A 17,069-nucleotide genomic window follows, 5' to 3' on the forward strand; every position below is an offset into this window, starting at 1 on the left:
CCTGGGGCCCAGCCCCCTGCCCCAGCTGCCACCTGCCGGGGTCCCTGTGAGCAGAGGCACGCGTGCCAGGGGCCATGTGGATGTTCTCAGCGAGGCCCCCGGAGGGAGGCAGGGGTGGAGGGACCCTGGCCCTGACTCAGAGCAGGCAGCCCCCAGGCCCCTTTGGGGTCCGCCTGTGGATTCCTCTCCTTCCTGTCCTGGTTAACTTCCACCAGTCCTCGGGTCTCATGGGTAAACCCCCTGCCATAGGCGTCTGTCTCCCCCTCCTGCCCCATCCAGCACCCCCATTCCTTGCCTCGTCTCTTGTCCCTGCTCACCTGGCTGCCACCCTCACCAGGACCAGGCTGGGTTCTGTGGGCCTCACTGTCTGCCTGCCCCCGCCCCGCATCCCAAGCCCTGGCACAGTCACACTGGGGGCCCGATGCAGACCAGCCAGCGCCGCTGCCTGTGTCCCTCCAGAGAGCGGCAGGATGTTTGCCCGCCACGTAGCTAAACCATCCTGGGATCTTCCGGCCATTTAATCCTGGCGGGAGCTGAGCCGGGGCAAGGTGGGGCATCCTAGGATCGGGCAGGGAGGGGCTCCGCTCTAGGGCTGAGGGGACGCGAGCGGTGAGCGGGCGTGGTTCTGCCCTGCTCCCTGCTCCCTGCTCTGCACCTCACCAGCAAGCCCCTTCCCTTCCAGGGCCTCCGCGCCCCCAGCCGTTCCCGTCACACTTGGGCAGAACCCGGGCTTGGTGCCAGCAAAGGACACAGTGATTCGAGGTGTTTAGTGTTGGCTTCACACAGCCGCCGACTTAATGTGTATCAGACAAAAGAAAGGACACGAACCCGGGACTTCGAGGGCATTGCTTAGGCGGAGGCCAAAGACGCTACTTAACCTTGAGTTGATTTCAGAGATAACCAAGTGGACACGGAACTGTGACGGCGAATGTAACGTGGGAAAATTCCACAGAACCGTGCACACGAGTGCAGGTAACAACGGATGCACCCGGCCCAGGCCTGCAGGCCAGGCGATGACCGCCCCGCGGCCAGCTCAGGTCCCTGGCCTGAGCCCAGCGCTGCAGCCCGCAGGTCGGAGGCTCACGCGGTGGCACCCACGAAGCAGAGCAGAGTCCTGGAAACGGAGCCCCACCTGCAAGGCGTGCAGCGGGGCCCCTGGGGCACCGCGCGTGAGCTGAGGGTCCCCGAGGAGGAGGCCGGGACGGGGAACGGCCCCAGCTTCCCACAGACTCGGAGCCGTCGGGGGACACCGGCGCGTGGCAGCGGGGCGCCGTGGGGAGAGGCCCGCGGGGGCGTCCGCTCGGGGTCGTGGCGACCCGGGACTCCGACCCCGAGTGCGCTGAGGGCAGGGGGCGCGCGTCACCTGCATCAGCTGGAAGATGTGGTTGGCCTGCCCGTACTGGGGCATCTCCGGGGGGATGACGTGCGGGAAAGAGGTCGCGTCCATGTCGCCGCCGCGGCGCGCCGCTCCCTAGCAACCGCGTCGCCAGGGCGCCGCGTCCTGCGTCATCACCGCGCGCCGCGCCGCGCCGCGCCCTGGCCGCCGCCGCCGCGGGTTCCTGACGGCCGCAGTTCTGCTCCCGCGGTGCTCGCCGCCCCGGCCGGACCTCCGCGGCACGCGCGCCCTGTAGCCCTGGGCAAGTTCCTTCCCCTCCCCAGCTCGCTCTCCCCACCCGAGTGTCTCAGGGAGGCCGCCCCCAGCTGGGCCTCCTGCGTGCAGAATGGGGCGTCGCCACGCCCAGACCCCCACTCCGCCCCGGAGGAGCACGTGGGTCCGCCGGCGCGCGGGGCGGAGGCGGGTCCTGCCCGAGGGTTGCCCCCGGGCCCCGACCGTGGCTCCCGGAGCCCCGTGGGCCGGCCGTGCTCTGCGCCCCGGGGCTCGGCTGCCCCATCTGTAATGGGAAGACGCGGGACGGATGTGGGAGAGGCCTCTGTACATTGAGGGGCGTCCACGGGACAGGGCCGGGGGGGGGGGGAGGTCCAGGCCCACCGGACAGCCCCCTCGAGGTCTCCTGGGGCGGGGCGGGTGGCCACGTGACCCGGTTGCCATGGCGCCCGCGGTCACAATCCGGGGGCCCGGCCTCTCCACCTGCCCGCTCCCTCCTCCCAAGTCCGGAGAAGGGGGCCCCCAGCCCCTGCGGGGCCCAGACACCCACGGAGTCGCCCCGGCTTCTGGGCAGTCTGAGGCGGAGGCCGCTTCGGGACAAGCCAGGGTAAAGACGGAGGGCAGGGGAGGCAGTGGCTGGAGGCGAGGGGGTGGGACGCAGTGGGGAAGGGGCTCTGCGGGGCAGGGGGCCATTAACTGTAGGCGCTGCAGGCTACAGAGCTCTTTTACCTGGTCCCCCACCACCACCCGCAAAGCTGTCGTCTGTGTCGGTTAGGGAGGGCAAGATGGCGTGCTGAAGGCAGGCATCCCAGGTTCGAGTCCCCACGCAGCCTTTTCACTTGCTGTGTGCCCCAGGTTTCTCGCCCTGGGAAGCGGGGTTATTAAAGGATTCCGGGACTCCTTAGGGAAGTAGGAGGCAGCAGCTGGGGATGGGGTAGGCACGCAGTGCGTGGGGGCCACTGTTACTAACAGTGTTTCATCTTGGCACTGCGAGACAGGTAGCTTCACCCCCTGTAGGAGGAGTTGGAGGGTCAGAACAGGAAGAGGAGCTGGCTGGGTGGGACTCGAGCCCCTTGTCTCATCAGCTTTTTATCTTAGAATGTAGAGTCAGAAGCCGCCCCCCACCCCCAGCCTGTATCCCAAACTCCCTCATTCTACAGATGGGTAGAGTGAGGCGCAGACAGGGGCACAGCCTTAGCCAGAGTCACTGGGTACCTCAGAGGTGCAGCACGGCTGGAACTGGACACCCTGACTCCAGCCGGAGCCGCTGGTACCCCTCGGTGGCCTTGTCAGCCCAGCTGCAAAGCCACTGAACAAAGAACACAGAGCCCAGCCTGCGTTTGCGCTGGGGCGGGGGCGGGGGGGTCAGGACGCTTCCTGGACATTTCTGAAAGACGTGCCCTGCTCCTCGTTTATTTTAAGCCCTAGGCACTTTCCATACCGTGATTTAATCTTTAGCAGCCTGGAAAAATACAAATCAATTAAAGCCTAAAACCTACCGGGCAGTCACTTTCCCCTCCCCCCCTCCACCCCTCCCTCCCACACGGAGAAGCGCCCGCGCCCTGTGCCTTTCATCCAGCCGTTCGGCTGCGGAGGCTCCGTCGTTACGGCGACGATCACCTTGGATCGCTTATTACAGCTGCGCTCATGACATCCCTGGCGTGCGTGTCACACGTCGCCAGGATCAAGAGCCAAGTCAGTTTTGCTCTCAGGGGCTCTTGGGGCCACCAGCCAAGCTTGCACTCTGGTCCCCGGGGAACCTGGCAGCCCCAGGGAGCCCCACGAGGGTGGCAGGGAGCCAGGCTCAGACAGGACAGCACCCTGAATGCTTTGGGATGAGGAAAAGGGAAGTCCAGTGGGAGCGGCAGAGAGGCCTGGGGCAGGGGGGCGGGGTCCAGTGGGTGGATGGGCGGAGCTGTGTGGGGTCTTGGTCTCTTAGGAACACCATGGAAACCGGGAGGCCGGGATGGCTCAGGTTAAGAGCCCGGACTTTACAGAGACAGGCAGAGCTGAGCGAGAAGCCCACCTGCCCACGTCCCAGCCGTGGGGCTTCAGCTTTCTTGTCTGTCCCCTGGGGGTCATCACGGCACCCTGTGGCCAGCCTGGACAGGAAGCCTGTCTGGAGTTGACCAGGGCCCGGCCAGTGGCCTGCTGTCCGGGGGAGGACGGGGCAGGCTGCTGTGTTTCCCCCTCGGACTGCGCTGGTGTCAGGTGCTCTTCTGGCACGGGTCCCGCCCTGGAACAGGAGCTCCCCAAGGCGGGGATCTGGTCCGAGTGGGCCAGTGCTGTCTGACGCAGCCGCTGACCAGTGTCCGGCACACAACCGAAGGAACCGCCACTGCAGGTGGGAAGACTTCCGCCTTTGCCTGGAAGCCCTCAGTGGTTCTTCCGAACGCTCAGCCCGACGCCGGCGGCCCCCGTCCTCGGCCCTGTTCCGCACCCTTCCCACATCCTCACCCATAACCTCCAGACCGTAGTCTCGCCCCAGCACCCACCTCCTCAAGACCCATTGAAGCCCCCTCCCCCAGAAGGTCCAAAGGTCCTCCTGTAGGGCTGGCGCACACCACGCCTGCCTGCCGTTCCATCGCGGAAGTTTGCCGGCCCCAGTGACGGGGCACCCCCATGTCCCAGCTCTGGGCTCCACAGCTTTTGCCTGGTGCCTCGTGGTACACCCCCAAGGCTGGGAGGCCAAGGCCCTAGGGTGGAACCCTGAGACTCAGACGGGATGAGCAGCTTGCCGAGGTCCGGAACCAGGATCTGAACCCAGGACCGAGTCACTCCCAGCATCTTCCTAACCGTGGCTGGCCACGCTGTGCTGCGAGGGCACACTCGCCGCTCCTCTACCCGAGCCCTCTGATGCCGCCACTGATGGTCACGTGTGAGCCCTGGCTGTGACAGGGTGAGGCAGGGAGGCACCCACCTCCGTGCAGAACTCAAGTGTGTGTAGGGGGACGAGGGCAGAACCCTTGGTATGGGAAATATTTGGACGCGCTGTTTATAAACAGTTGGAATGCGCGTCCCAACCCCTTCTTGAGTAAGATCTCGGAAATTCCACCGCGGGCAGGCTCAGTAGCGCCGACTTCCCTTGGCCAAGGCTCCACACGGCGCAGCACGGCAGTCCTGTTTTCCAGTGCCACCAGTGTTCTCTGCGCACTTGGGCTTAACCTTGACCCTCTCTGGAATGTGGGGTTTGGGGCGCCCTCTTCAGTATTTTCTTAAAAGATTTATTTTATGTATTTGAAAGAGTTACAGAGAGAGGTAGACAGAGAGAGAGGTCTTCCATCTGCTGGTTCACTCCCCAGATGGCTGGCTCATTCCCCAGATGGCTGCAATGGCCAGAGCTGTGCCGATCCAGAGCCAGGAGCCAGGAGCTTCCTCCAGGTCTCCCACACGGGTGCAGGGGCCCAGGGACTTGGGCCATCTTCTGCTGCTTTCCCAGGCCGTAGCAGAGAGCTATTGGAAGAGGAGCAGCCAGGACCAGAACGGGCGCCCCTATGGGATGCCGGCACTGCAGGCTAGGGCGTTAACCCACTGAGCCACAGCACCCCCTCCCCCCAGTCCTGCGCAGAGGTGAGGGCCTCCCTTGCCTCAGGGGTCTGGGTTCTGCTGAGCCCAGCGCCTCGGGAGGCAGCAAACACCGCCGTTTCTGCTCCGTGGCAGTGCGGGGACCAGCCCCAGATAGGGCAGGTATTCAGTAAGCAGTGAGTCCCTCAGCCCCTCCCCCTGGCCCCGGCCCCCTCCCGACCTGTCCACTACGGGGGAGGGGGGGGTGCTGAGTGCAAGGATGCTGAGCAGGAAGGAGACCACTGCTTCCCCGGGACCAGGCCCACCCGTGGGAAGCTGCAGGGGCCGCGTCGGGCAGGCACTGCGTGGTGGAAGCCGGCTCTGCTGTGTGTACAGTAGCCCCGCAGGTTTATGGGGTGAGCCCCGGCATCCCCCGTAACGGCAGCTTTACCGCGTGCCCGTCGGCTCCCGATGCCCTCTCCGCTCCCCGTGTGGTCCCTGCATCCCTGCTGCGGGCTCAGCGTGCGAGGGGCACACAGCACAGAGGTGCGCATTCCTCACCCGAGTCAGCCTTGCCCCAGCCCCATGCTTGCCGAGCGTTCCGGCCTCTTCCGGAGGCCGGAATGTCCCACTTGCACCCTGCCTCTGACCCCTGCTCCTGCGGCACTGGATGGCAGGGTCAAGCCTGGATTCCCAGTGGTGACTTGGGGGGAGGGGGCAGTAGACAACATCGAGCATGCTAGCTAGTGGGACCCAGGGTGTGTCCTGCCCCCTGCCCGCAGCAATTGAGGGGAGCTGGCCACGGAGGTCACCTTTGCTTCCAGAGACTCCAGCAGTCGTGAGCGGGGCGATCTGCACGTGCTCATCAGACCTGGTATCAGGGAGAACTGACCCTCGCCCCGTGCTGCTCACACGTGCACGCCAGTAGGGGCCATCTGAGGTGTCAGAGGAGGGGGAGTCCCCAAGCTAGCACCCTGCCTGGGAATCCAAACTCGAGGTCAGGGCTCCTATGCCAGCACACAGCGGGACCCGGGCGCCCCCTCGGGCTGGACGGGCGTGTGCCGGCCCCCTGCTTAGCCCAGGAGAAGGCGTTCCTAGCCACGCCCAGCAATCGCAGAGTGGCGGGTGTTTAGAAGCAATTTGGTCCAAGTGGATGGCCGATGTTCTGCTGGTTTTACATCCTGTGGCGTAGCCCTGCATCCCAGGCGTGCTGTCCCGCAGGGAGGCCCTGGCGGCGGTGGGCGTGGGCGTGGGCGACGGCCGCAGTGTGGAGAAACAGGACGAGGGAAAGCCTGCCCACGGCTGCGGGACAGCAGTCTCGGGGCACAGCCTGTGTCCTTGGAGGGTAACGGCCGAGGGGCAAGCTTAGCACTGTCACAGCCGGGGTGTGGGGGGGCGGCCTTGGGGAGACGCCGTCTCCTGCGGGAGGGGCCCCCAGACCTCACGGCGCACTTCCTCCTGCAGACCCCCCCGTCCTGTGCATGAGCGCGGAAGGAGACGATGAACGAGGTCAAAGAGTCCCTGCGCGGCGTGGAGCAGAAGTACAAGCTGTTCCAGCAGCAGCAGTTCACCTTCATCGCGGCCCTGGAGCGCTGCAGGGAGAGCGCCCACGACAAGATCCGGCCCATCTCCAGCATCGGACAGGTGGCGCCCCCGCGAGGGCTAGCGGGTGGGTCACAGGGGACCTGCCCGACCTGGGCCGGGAGGAACAGCAGCGGCTGGAACGTGGGCTCCGTGCCCACGCCCCCTCCCGTGACTCTGGGCCCGCCAGTTTTCCCCTGCGCGCCTCCCTCGTCTCCTCGCGCCAGGGCCGGCTCAGCAGGCGTCCGGGCTGACCCGCCAGGCTGGGCAGAGTGCTGCGGTTCAGTGACCATGGATGTGGTCTCTATCAGAGTCGGCAGCTGCCAAGCGTGCCCCTGGCTGCTTTTGCGGATGTTTCTACTTGACCCCATCTGCCCCAGGGTCAGCTGCTGTCCAAGGTCACCCTGCAGGACTTGGAGGCCTCAAGACCCAGTGAGCCCTCCAGGAGCCAGGAGTGAGCCCCAGGGCAGTCGGGAGCACACATGTAGGCTGGACCGTCTCAGCCTGCAAGAGTCAGCTCATCTGAGGTCGACCGCTCAGAGACGGGGTGGGGGCGTGCAGGGGACGGAGCCCGGGAGAACAAGCACCCCATGCCAGCCGCACGCTGTAAAAATTAGCCCGTAATCCTTCGCCTGCGGCGCCGGCACCCTGGGTTTTAGTCCCGGTTGGGGCGCCGGATTCTGTCCTGGTTGCTCCTCTTCCAGGCCAGCTCTCTGCTGTGGCCCGGGAGTGCAGTGGAGGATGGCCCAAGTGCTTGGGCCCTGCACTCCATGGGAGACAAGGAGAAGCACCTGGCTCCTGGCTTCCGATCGGCGCAGCACGCCAGCTGCAGCCGCCATTGGGGGGTGAACAAACGGAAAAAGGAAGACCTTTCTCTCTAACTCTGCCTATCAAAAAAAAAAAGCCCCCCCCCCCTTTTTTTTAAGATTTATGTATTTATTTAAAAGTCAGAGTTACAGAGAGAGAGAGAGAGAGAGAGAGGACTTCCATTCGATGGTTCACTCCCCAGTTGGCTGCAATGGGGCGGAGCCGCGCAGATCCTAAGCCAGGAGCTTCCTCCGGGTCTCCCACGTGGGTGCAGGGGCCCAAGCACTTGGGCCATCTGTCACTGCTTTCCCAGGCCACAGCAGAGAGTTGGATGGGAAGTGGAGCAGCTGGGACTCAAACCGGCGCCCATATGGGATGCTGGTGCTTCAGGCCAGGGCATTAACCCGCTGTGCCACAGCACAGGCCCCAGCCCGTTTTTACTGGGAGAATGTTAAACCTAGAGAAAAGGAACACCCACGCGGCCTTCTGCAGATTCCCTGTGCAGTGACGCGTAGCCACATCTGCCTGGGAGGTTGGTCTGCCACTGCCTTTTCCTCAACCCCCAGAAGCCCAGCTTCAACAGCGCTGGCCAGGTCTTCAGTCTCCCAAGAGCCTGAGTTCCCACGCCCTCAGCATCTACATCCGTGCTATGGGGACCCCCCTCCCCCAGCTCCTCAGCTCCCGTGCAGAAGGGGGTGGCCTCCTTAGGTTTGCTCTCACAAAGACTTGGTACACAGTGGCCCATGTTCTGACCATCTCGGGTTCAGCCTCACCCGCCCTCCCCAAACCTGGGGCGTCCAAAGATAGCCCAGTGACACTGCTCTGTTGTGGTTACGCCACGAAGCAGGTCCCAGCTCCCTGCCCACACAGGTGCCCGGGCAGGTGCGCCGGTTAAAAGCCCCTCCCCCTTACAGTGCCACCGCGTGCCGGGCAGTACTCCAGACTGTTGGGAGGATATATTCCCTTAGCAACGGCTGCAGCAGGCGGAACTTGCTTTAGACTTGGGACACGGCAGGTGCTGGGGGAGGCAGTGACGGCAGTGCCTTCAACAGACCGCGCAGGGCAGCACTGTTTGGCTGTGAAGTGAGGCCTGGGCCACGGCCAGGTCCTCCCCAGCAGGACATCAGGCCTCCGCCTGGCTCAGCTTCACGTGCCAAGTCGTGGGGTGGCTACGCAGGGCGGGTCCCCAACTCCCACGGAGGAAAAGAGCTGATGGAAGCATCCGCTTGGTCAGCACTGGCGGGGTGGGGGGACATCCTCTGACCACACTCTTGATCCTCCCAGAGCTGACTTCCGAACGGGGGTGAGGGGGACAGCAGGTGTTTCTCCTGGGGACCACTCACTCTCCCCAGCTCCACTTCCTGACTCGTCCCACCTTTGGGGACAAGGAAAGCCCGGAGGGCCCCGGCTCCCTGTCTCCTCCTCTGTACGGTGGCCTGCCCCAGCAGCTGAGTGGGCCTTCCAGGGGCACCATGGCATGAAAAGCCAGCCCCCGCCCCCTCCTGCCCTATGTGGTGGCGGGCTTAGGGGCCTGGGGACTGGTGAGGAGTGCAGGCCCCACGTTCTTGAACATGGGGCAAACTCCAGTGAGCCACTTCCTCTGTCACCCCCGGGATTCGTGGTGTCCATCTAGAATGAGAGGTTAAAAGGGGTCCTTCCCAGTGTGCAGGGTTTACGTGACCAGGCCTGTCCGCTGTCTGCACAGTGCCTGGGGACACTTGATGACGTTGCCACGGAGAACTGGAACAAAAAGTTTATTTTGGTTGCAGAAAGCCTTGCAGTCGGTGCCTGGTTTTCTTGCACCACACATCCCCGTGGGGTTTTGGAAGCCTCCTCAGGCAGAGGGCCGGACATGCAGAGGTCTGAACGCGAGGACACGGGAGGGAGCGGGGGTGCGAGCCAGCGTCGGGCCGGCCCTTGCAGGTGCAGAGCTACATGGAGCACTACTGCTACAACGCCACGGACCGGCGGATCCTGCTCATGTTCCTGGACATCTGCTCGGAGCTGAACAAGCTCTGCCAGCGCTTTGAGGCCCTGCACGCCGGCACCCCCGTCACCAACAACCTGCTCGAGAAGTGCAAAACCCTGGTCAGCCAGAGCAACGACCTGAGCAGCCTCAGGGCCAAGTGAGTCCCTGGGGGTCCCGCCAGGGAGGGGGAGCGGGAGCCTTGGCCGAGCGGGCAGGCGGCCCTGGGCGCCTTCCTGGGGAGCGGGAGCCTTGGCCGAGCGGCAGGCGGCCCTGGGCGCCTCCCTGGGGAGCGGGAGCCTTGGCCGAGTGGGCAGGCGGCCCTGGGCGCCTCCCTGGGGAGCAGGAGCCTTGGCCGAGTGGGCAGGCAGCCCTGGGTGCCTCCCTGGGGAGCAGGCAGCTTCAGAAGCCCCTCGGTGGGGAATCCCAGCTCCTTTTGATTGATTGGAATGACCCCGACACAACAAAACTAAGTGGAACCCAGGTCATACACACGGCGAGACACAAAGCATCTCAGGCCACAAGAGAAGGGGCCACAGGGCAGTTGTTCCCAGAAGCCCTTTCTGACGTGGACGTGGGGCCCGGGAGCTGTGTCCTCTGGGTGGCAGCACCCCTACTGGGGTTCTGTCCTGGCCCCTGGGGAGTCCACAGCAGTGTGCCAGCATCATGCAGGAGCTCCCTAGACTAAGGCAGCGTAGGGGAAGCCAGGCAGGTGCCTGAGCCCCTGACCTGGGTTCTGCAGACCACACGGGTTTGCAGCTCTTGCCTTCCACACCAGAGTCTCCCGGAGCCCTCAGCCCTCAAACCTGCGGAACCAGGATCTATGGGCAGAGAGAGTCGGGCACATGGTGTCCGGTTCCGGAGAAGCCAGGGCTGCTGCTTGCCGCTCACCACGCCCTCTTGTGGTCCCCCAGGTACCCGCACGACGTGGTGAACCACCTGAGCTGTGACGAGGCCAGGAACCACTACGGGGGCGTGGTCAGCCTCATCCCCATCGTCCTGGACTTAATGAAAGAGTGGATCGCCCACTCGGAGAAGCTGCCCCGCAAAGTGCTGCAGCACGTGAGTGAGCCCCCCGCACGCCAGCAGGCCACCAGGGGGGCCGCTTGTCCTGCTCAGGCCGCGGGCACCCAGCTCTGGTTCAGAAAACTCAAGTGTAGGCAACTGGCGAAGGACAGCCTCAAATCTAGGGGGGAAGGCCAAGGCGTCTCAAAGCCCCCCTGGCGACCACCTGGTGGGAAGCTGTAGGTCGAGCCGGGGGCCTGCTCCAGCCGTGGGTGCTCTGTGAATTAACCTGCTCTCCTTCCACCCACGGGCCCTACCGCTAACCCCCAAGGGGCCAGTACGTCACAGAGAATCTCTCCCCTCCTGAGTGGGAGGCTCGGTGCTGATGAAGAGGATCCCCACTGAACACACTGCAGGTGGTGCCCCGGCCGCGCCGTGGGTGGAGGGTGTCCCAGGAAGGCTGCTGAAGAAGGCACAGAGCCCCAGGGCCTCTGGGAGCCGCACCCTCCACCCACCAGGCGGTGGGCCGCAGCTTCCCCTCTGGAGCCGTCACACTGGAGACCCCCTAGTCCCCCGCACCCGGCAGCCACAGCCGCGGGAAGGCTCAGGCTCTCCCTGCCAGGCGGGGCCGCGTGTGTGTCTGGTTCCCTGGCCCAGCGTGAAGGGGATGAGCCCGTCTTTCCCGCTGCTTTTCCTGGGAGAGGGAGACCACGACGGAAGCCAGGGCTCCGAGCCTGCGGCTCCTGGGCGAGAGCTGGTCTTCGCGGTGTGACCGAGACCCAAACACGGTGACGCGCCCCTGGCCCCTGGCCCTGCCAGACGGGGCTGACTGTTGGTTTTTCCCTTCACAGGGGACGACTTAGCTTCTGTATTGTTGCTTCTTCGGGGGGAGACAGTCAAGAATAAAAAGTGTTGTACCACCCCTCTGCCTGGCTTGCTTTCTGGAGCTTGTCCCTGAAAGAAAATCAAGACCCGCACAGGGCCGGCACTCCCACGTTCCTTCAAGGGCGGACGATGACGCCTTGTCCGCTTGAGAGAGAAAACCTGCACTCCCCAGGCACATTTAAACACTGCCACCCCAAGTCTTCGTCCCGAAGGAGCTGCCTTAAGCGGGCAGAGCGACCCCGACTTCCAGACACAGCCGGGCGGCTCCCACAGTCCCGGGGAGGCGGTTTCCTGCCCGCCTCCACGTCCTCCAGGCCCAGGGAAGACGGGAGGGCAGCGCTCAGAAAAAGCTCAGGGTTGGCGAGCCGTGGACAACCGCAATGCTGGCTGGGTTCCACCAGAGACTCCGCTGGACCCCACCTGCCCACCGGCCACTCAGAGCACACGCGCCAAAAGCCACGCGGGTGACACGGCAGCCCGGGCAGCCACCTGACTTGCAGGGTTTCTCTGCCAGAGATGACACGGGTCACCTCCTCCCCTGGGGTGACTCATCGGGGACCACGAGTTTGAGGCAGATGAAGGGATGCGCCAGCACAGAACCCTCGCCTGCCAGGCAGGCTCTCCGGCAGCCCAGGCCCGAGGCTGCCGTGTCTTTGGTCCCCCGCCTCGCTCACGAGCCCCCCAGGCTGGCTGGGTCATTTCACGCCAACACAGCAGGGTAGTGCAAAACCATAAATTTTTATTTGTTCACAGTTAAACACAAGCAACTGCCTTGACATTTTAGAACATTCTAAGGACAGCAAACCCTTTTGATTCCGATCCCCATTCACTAAGATTGTACCATTTTTCTCTTGCAGTTCATTTTTATGGCATCTAATGTGGATTGTTTGACATGCTTTTACGACTGAGGCGGGAAAGTTTAAGCCTTTTGACAAGAGATGTCTTGCTCCAATTTAACTAAAAACAGTTTAAAAAATGTTTCTTGTCACTGATGGGACCCCTTTAAACTGCAAGTTAGCCACATGGTTCATCCATGATTGAGCTATAAAACTAGATTATGTCGTAGCAAAATCTGTTCCTCCATGATGTGTTTGTGGTCCACAGACGTCTTCAGTTAAGTGGTCACTGATTCTTCCTAGTGCAAAATGCCTGGCTGCCTCTCGGGTGAGCCAAAGGGCTGCCACACGGCGGCCCGCGCCCTCCTGTCCACACCGAACGCGCTGGGGAGGGGCCAGGGAGGGGGGCTTGGGGGATGCCAGACTCCTGGGGTATCTTCTCAAAGAGCTATTCCGGCGGCCACACCAGCCTACTCAGCCCATGGGGTGGGTCACCGTGTGGCCCTGGGAAGCGGGAGAAAGATCTTCAGCCTTCACTAACTCGTCTCAGGGCCAAACGCAGCCGTGGGTGCAGACGCCCGGCTCTCTGGCGGCCCCGGGCAGCTGCCCGCTGTTCTCTGGGGAGCGCACATTCAGACTGCAGGATGGCGGGCAGAAGCCCTGGGCGCGTCAGTCACAGATGGGGAAGGAGCCACAGGGGACAAGGGTCGCAGCAGCAGCTGAGGGCCAGTCCTCGACCTAAATTTTTTTTAAACCTACAAAGAAAAGCTTCATCAAGTGCAACCAATGACTGCCAGCGGTCCGGGGTAGGAGTGCGGGCCCTCTCAAGACTCTGAGTGTAAACAGACACAGACACGCTCGGCCTGGAACGCTCCCCAGCACACACGCACCCCACCCCGCGGCCTCAAGATGCAGCAGGTGCTGGGAGGGCTCGGCTTCTCCCAGAGTGCCAAGAGTGGACCGCGTGCCGACGCCACCGCAGCCCCTGCCTGAGCCCTCGCTCTGCCTGCCACCCTTCCTCCCGCCGCAGCTTCCGAGGGAAACCCGGCTTCACCAGGCGCCGCTCCTTCCTGGCTTCAAGCGCGACATGGCGGCAACTGGGGGGCGTCCCCCTGCCTGCCGTCCACGCAGAGCCACACGCCTGTGTTCCACTCGCGACTCTGAGCCGCGTGGTCCCTACCACACCGCGCGCGTCCTTCTCTCAACGATCCCCAGAACTGTCGTCCCCGACAGAACCACCAGGCAGCCCGTGCGGGGACCGAGTGCGGGGTCCTGACACGGCTTCTGCCCAGGGAGTGGCAGGCGGCGCTCGTCCTCCTTCCTCATCACCAGTGGCTGCCAGGAACGTCAGACCATCTCCCCCGGCCACCTCACAGAAACGGGCTCGCACGGAGCTCTGTGCCTCAGAGACCCTAACCAGAACCTCTGCAGCGTCGCCCTGACGGCCAGGCAGCTTCCCCTCCGGAAGAACCGTCAGCCGGCCTCAGCGACGCACTCCTGCCCACGGCCCACTACGGCCACGGAAGACGCCGACCGCCCACCTCTGGGCTCCAGGTTTTTCTGCTCGTGACCACGTATTTCCTATCCCATCGCAACTACTCTTACAGACGTCATGGCGCAGCCGTCAAAGCTTCTCTGAAATCCACAGGAAAGCTATCATCGAGATCCGTGTGCTTGTTTCCTGGAGTCGAGTCAGGAACTCGGCTTCCTGCCCTCCCACCCCTAAAGGCTGTAGTGCCCCTTTCCAAACAAATGCCATGCAGTACGAGAGGCTGACGCCGCCTCCTCAGGGCCTGGGGCCGCTGGGGATCAGCGCAGGCCGTGCAGGCTGGCCGCGCGGCTCCACCGGGGACGCTCGCTCCCGGCGAGGGAGGCCTAGCCAGCCCCACCTTCACGAGCGCCAAGCTGCTCCACCATTTCTAAGGCTCTGCCTGTGGCACCAATTGCTCTAGGGCCTCTCGGCCCGACCGGCTCCTCGGGAGTCCTTCCCATGGTAACACTCACCACTCTCACGTCTCTGCCGGGCCTGACCAGCTCACTGCAAGTCCCTCTACTATCCCTTTCCATCCTTAAAAGTACTTGCTGCAACAAGACTGAGTGACCCACTGATGTGGCAAGCTGATCACTTTCAAGGCAAAACCAAACGCCCACCGACTCTGCAGCCCGAGATCTGGGGTTGGGTAACCAACGCAACTCCAGATCCCGACCCCCCCATCCCTCCTGGAACAGAACCCACGGCTTCCGAGAGCTCAGCTGGGCCTGCCCTGTCACCCCCACAGTGGGCCCCGAGCTCCAGTGGCCTGCACGCCCACCTCGGGGCATCTGCCATGCTGCCTTTCTTCCTGTACTTCTACAATCCGCCCATAAAAAAAAAAAAAAAACAATTCTCACACTTGCCTCCTTTCCCCCGCCAGTTAAGGCAGGGCAGTGGAGCGCCTGGTGTGTCTGTCCTGTGGCACAGCACTCCCAGGAGCGCGGCACGGAGAGTACTTAGCACTGGTTCTAAGAGTGCTTTTCCCTCTGAATTTGTTCATGCTGTCCTCTTCTGTAACGGAACCAGGAGCCCGGAAAGTACTGGGTTTGAAGCTTTCCTTTGGACAAGGCTGAATTAGAAGTGTGGCATCAGGACAGCTCCACACGGCACACCCAGAGGCTACAGCCAGGCCCTGCCGAGCTTACGCAGCTGGGGACGAGCCCTGCTGTAGGCTGGGAGTCGGTTAGTCACGGGCAGAAGTCCTGGCCAGAACAGGTCTGCCGGTATCGCCATGGTGACATGGACTCTCGCATGCTCTAGTTCCTTTCAGTTGGGGATACTAAAATACTTTTTGCCACGTTAAAAAAAAAAAAAAAAAAAGGAAAAGGAAAGGAAAGGAAAGGAAAACCCTCACGTGCTGGAACGTCTGAATGCATAAGAGTCGTACCATTGCAGTTTCTTGCACCTCTTGCTGGCTGCAGCCTTCTGCTCCTTCTACTGGAAGAACAGCAGCGGCACAGCCACGCCCACTGGCTCTCTCCCCAGGCCTCTCCTCGCCTCGGCCAGAGCACCAGCAGCAACCCTAGTCTTCTGGCATCACACCAGGAGCGTCTGCTGACCGTGCAGCGCCCTGATGGGTCAGCTCTCGCGTGCCTGCAGGGCAGCCCGGCAGCCAGGGGCAGCGAGCCCTTGTCCACCCCGCTCTCTCCTCCCTGCCGTGACCGCCACGGGAAGCTGGACTAGCGTGAGACAGCTGCTGTCCTGCGGAGGCCTAGATCTCATCCTGCCGAGGAGCGACGGCCACCCGAGCGCCAGACAGACTCTCGGGGCCGCCACAGCCTCCGTGCTGCCGCGAGCAGAAGTGGGCGTGGCGAGGTGCTCACACGCGAGAGCTCCGGCGACTGCTCCAAGCCTCCTGCGGGGAGCAGCTGTTCCCACCGCCCGTCCAGCCTGCGGTCAGCCCAACACCCGCATTCAAGCAAACACCAAATAAATAAGAGGTAGTGGGAAAGGAGGGACAGAGCTTACAGGGTAAGGAATATGGTCTCCACGCTGCCAAATCCAGACGTTTGAAACGACAGACTGTTCACTAAACTTTCTAGGAAGCTTCTCAGAGCCACTGAAGATCAAGGGTGAAACGAGCCAGCGTCCTGCCAGACCTGCTGCGTGCGACGCCCGCCCTCAGAGTGCCCGTGCAAGCCTTCACGTGAAGACCATCGGCTTTGCAGGCCACGTCCTTGAAGGGCAGAACCAGACTTACCTGGTCTGAGCCACCCCAGCTCTCTGAGCCTCAGGGAAGCAGAAGGTGGGTGTCAGATGCAAGGATTAAATCTGGCCTCACACTGCACAGGTTCACAGGGTGCAGCCGTTTGGGGGACAAAGGAAGGAAATAGAGCGCCTGAGGCGCGCACCGGCCCTCAGATTAGCACACACCGGCAGGCGAACGAGGAAGGGGCTGGGGGTGGGTTCGGGGAAGGGTACGAGGCATTTCAATGCTAGATCCAAAAACCGTTCCGCCATCCCATTTCCACCGTGGGAGCGCGCCACTCAGACCCTGGAAACAGGAAAGCTTTGAGACGTGCGTTCACACCTCCTGTTCTACGCCAACAATGTGCAGGTTAACACTGAGCGACCCTCACCCTTAGCTGTGTTCGTGATGAGCCTCATTGTAGTCCATGATACGGAGCTGTCCAACACTGTCTGGGTTTGGGGGAGATGTGCGTGGGCCATCGAGGGTCAGGGGCGCCTTGGCTTCCACACCCGAGTCTTTGCCCAGTTCTGTCTTCAGGGTCTCAGAAAGGCTACTGATGGTCACACCGTCCTCATCACACTGGCTCTCACTCTTATTACGAAATAACTCCCGGGCCTTCATGCCCAGGAAGCTTTTGGAGCTGGGAAGTGAGCCGACAGTCGCGGGGATGCTGGGCGAGGGCTCTCCCATGGGGTTTTCCCAGCGACTGCTGAACGGACCCGCCCTCTGGGTGGGAGGTTTCTCGGGGGTGGAACGCTCGCTGCTGCTGCTGCTGCTGCCACCTCCACCTCCTCTGCTCCCACCGCTGCCCCGGGTGCCGCCAGGCCTGGGGGTCTTGGTCTCACCATTGTGGCCAGATGCCTCTTCATTGTGCCCTACCGTGGAATCCGAGCAGCCATCGTTACAACAGTCAAGCCTGTAACAAATCCCGGAAGGAGAAAGGAAGCTGTGATTGGGTCTTCCCCAAGCGGGAGACAAGGACTCAGACACACTCAGCGGTTCGCCCACCGTCTGTGCTGTCCCAGGAAACCCAAGCCACAGCGCTCAGCAGGAGCACAGCGTGTCACGGCTGGAGGCAACCATCTGTGTGAAACAGGAACACATCCTGCCGCCAGGGGGCACCGAGGCCAGAAGAGGAACACGGAAGGCTCCCT

At 63.0% G+C, this 17,069-nt stretch overlaps 3 protein-coding genes across 23 annotated transcripts in view; 1 reads left to right on the plus strand and 2 right to left on the minus strand.

Moving 5' to 3' along the window:
* The window catches only part of AK8 (adenylate kinase 8), a 124,736-nt gene extending 123,151 nt beyond the window's left edge, over positions 1-1,585 (minus strand). For 5 of the 7 annotated variants that reach the window (XM_051835374.3, XM_051835363.3, XM_089322026.1 and 2 more), the window contains exon 1: positions 1,364-1,585. In XM_051835374.3, the coding sequence (XP_051691334.3) occupies positions 1,364-1,447 (84 nt within the window). In that variant the 5' untranslated portion in view covers positions 1,448-1,585. The remainder of the gene's footprint in view (positions 1-1,363) is intronic. The other 2 variants (XM_051835366.3, XM_070058397.2) reach the window with 2 other exon arrangements.
* On the plus strand, positions 1,515-13,071 carry SPACA9 (sperm acrosome associated 9). 4 transcript variants are annotated; one of them, XM_051835382.3, is made up of 5 exons: positions 2,044-2,213; positions 6,575-6,754; positions 9,422-9,624; positions 10,379-10,526; positions 11,321-13,071. In XM_051835382.3, the coding sequence occupies exons 2-5, from the start codon at positions 6,611-6,613 to the stop codon at positions 11,330-11,332; spliced, it is 507 nt and encodes a 168-aa protein (XP_051691342.3). In that variant the 5' UTR covers positions 2,044-2,213; positions 6,575-6,610; the 3' UTR covers positions 11,333-13,071. The 4 variants fall into 4 exon arrangements, with proteins under 4 accessions (XP_051691339.3, XP_051691338.3, XP_051691342.3 ...); XM_051835379.3 differs by lacking the exon at positions 2,044-2,213 and adding an exon at positions 1,515-1,637 and having other exon boundaries at positions 10,379-13,071; XM_051835378.3 differs by having other exon boundaries at positions 2,042-2,213; positions 10,379-13,071.
* Positions 12,074-17,069, minus strand: part of TSC1 (TSC complex subunit 1) — a 62,541-nt gene continuing 57,545 nt past the window's right edge. For 10 of the 12 annotated variants that reach the window (XM_070058360.2, XM_089322021.1, XM_070058366.2 and 7 more), the window contains one exon: positions 12,074-16,831. In XM_070058360.2, coding sequence (XP_069914461.2) covers positions 16,306-16,831 — 526 coding nt within the window. In that variant the 3' untranslated portion in view covers positions 12,074-16,305. The remainder of the gene's footprint in view (positions 16,832-17,069) is intronic. The other 2 variants (XM_070058370.2, XM_089322011.1) reach the window with 1 other exon arrangement.

Source organism: Oryctolagus cuniculus, chromosome 1 (genome assembly GCF_051225735.1).
Source record: "Oryctolagus cuniculus isolate XC-2025 breed Fujian yellow rabbit chromosome 1, ASM5122573v1, whole genome shotgun sequence".
In the NCBI taxonomy this organism is placed as follows: Eukaryota; Metazoa; Chordata; class Mammalia; order Lagomorpha; family Leporidae; genus Oryctolagus; species Oryctolagus cuniculus.

Bases quoted from the DNA above. Each gene is read 5' to 3' on its own strand.
- SPACA9 (XM_051835379.3), top strand. From the start codon at position 6,611: ATGAACGAGGTCAAAGAGTCCCTGCGCGGCGTGGAGCAGAAGTACAAG. The intron at 6,755-9,421 runs GTGGCGCCCCCG...CGGCCCTTGCAG, and splicing joins CCATCTCCAGCATCGGACAG to GTGCAGAGCTACATGGAGCA. The intron at 9,625-10,378 runs GTGAGTCCCTGG...GTGGTCCCCCAG, and splicing joins CTGAGCAGCCTCAGGGCCAA to GTACCCGCACGACGTGGTGA.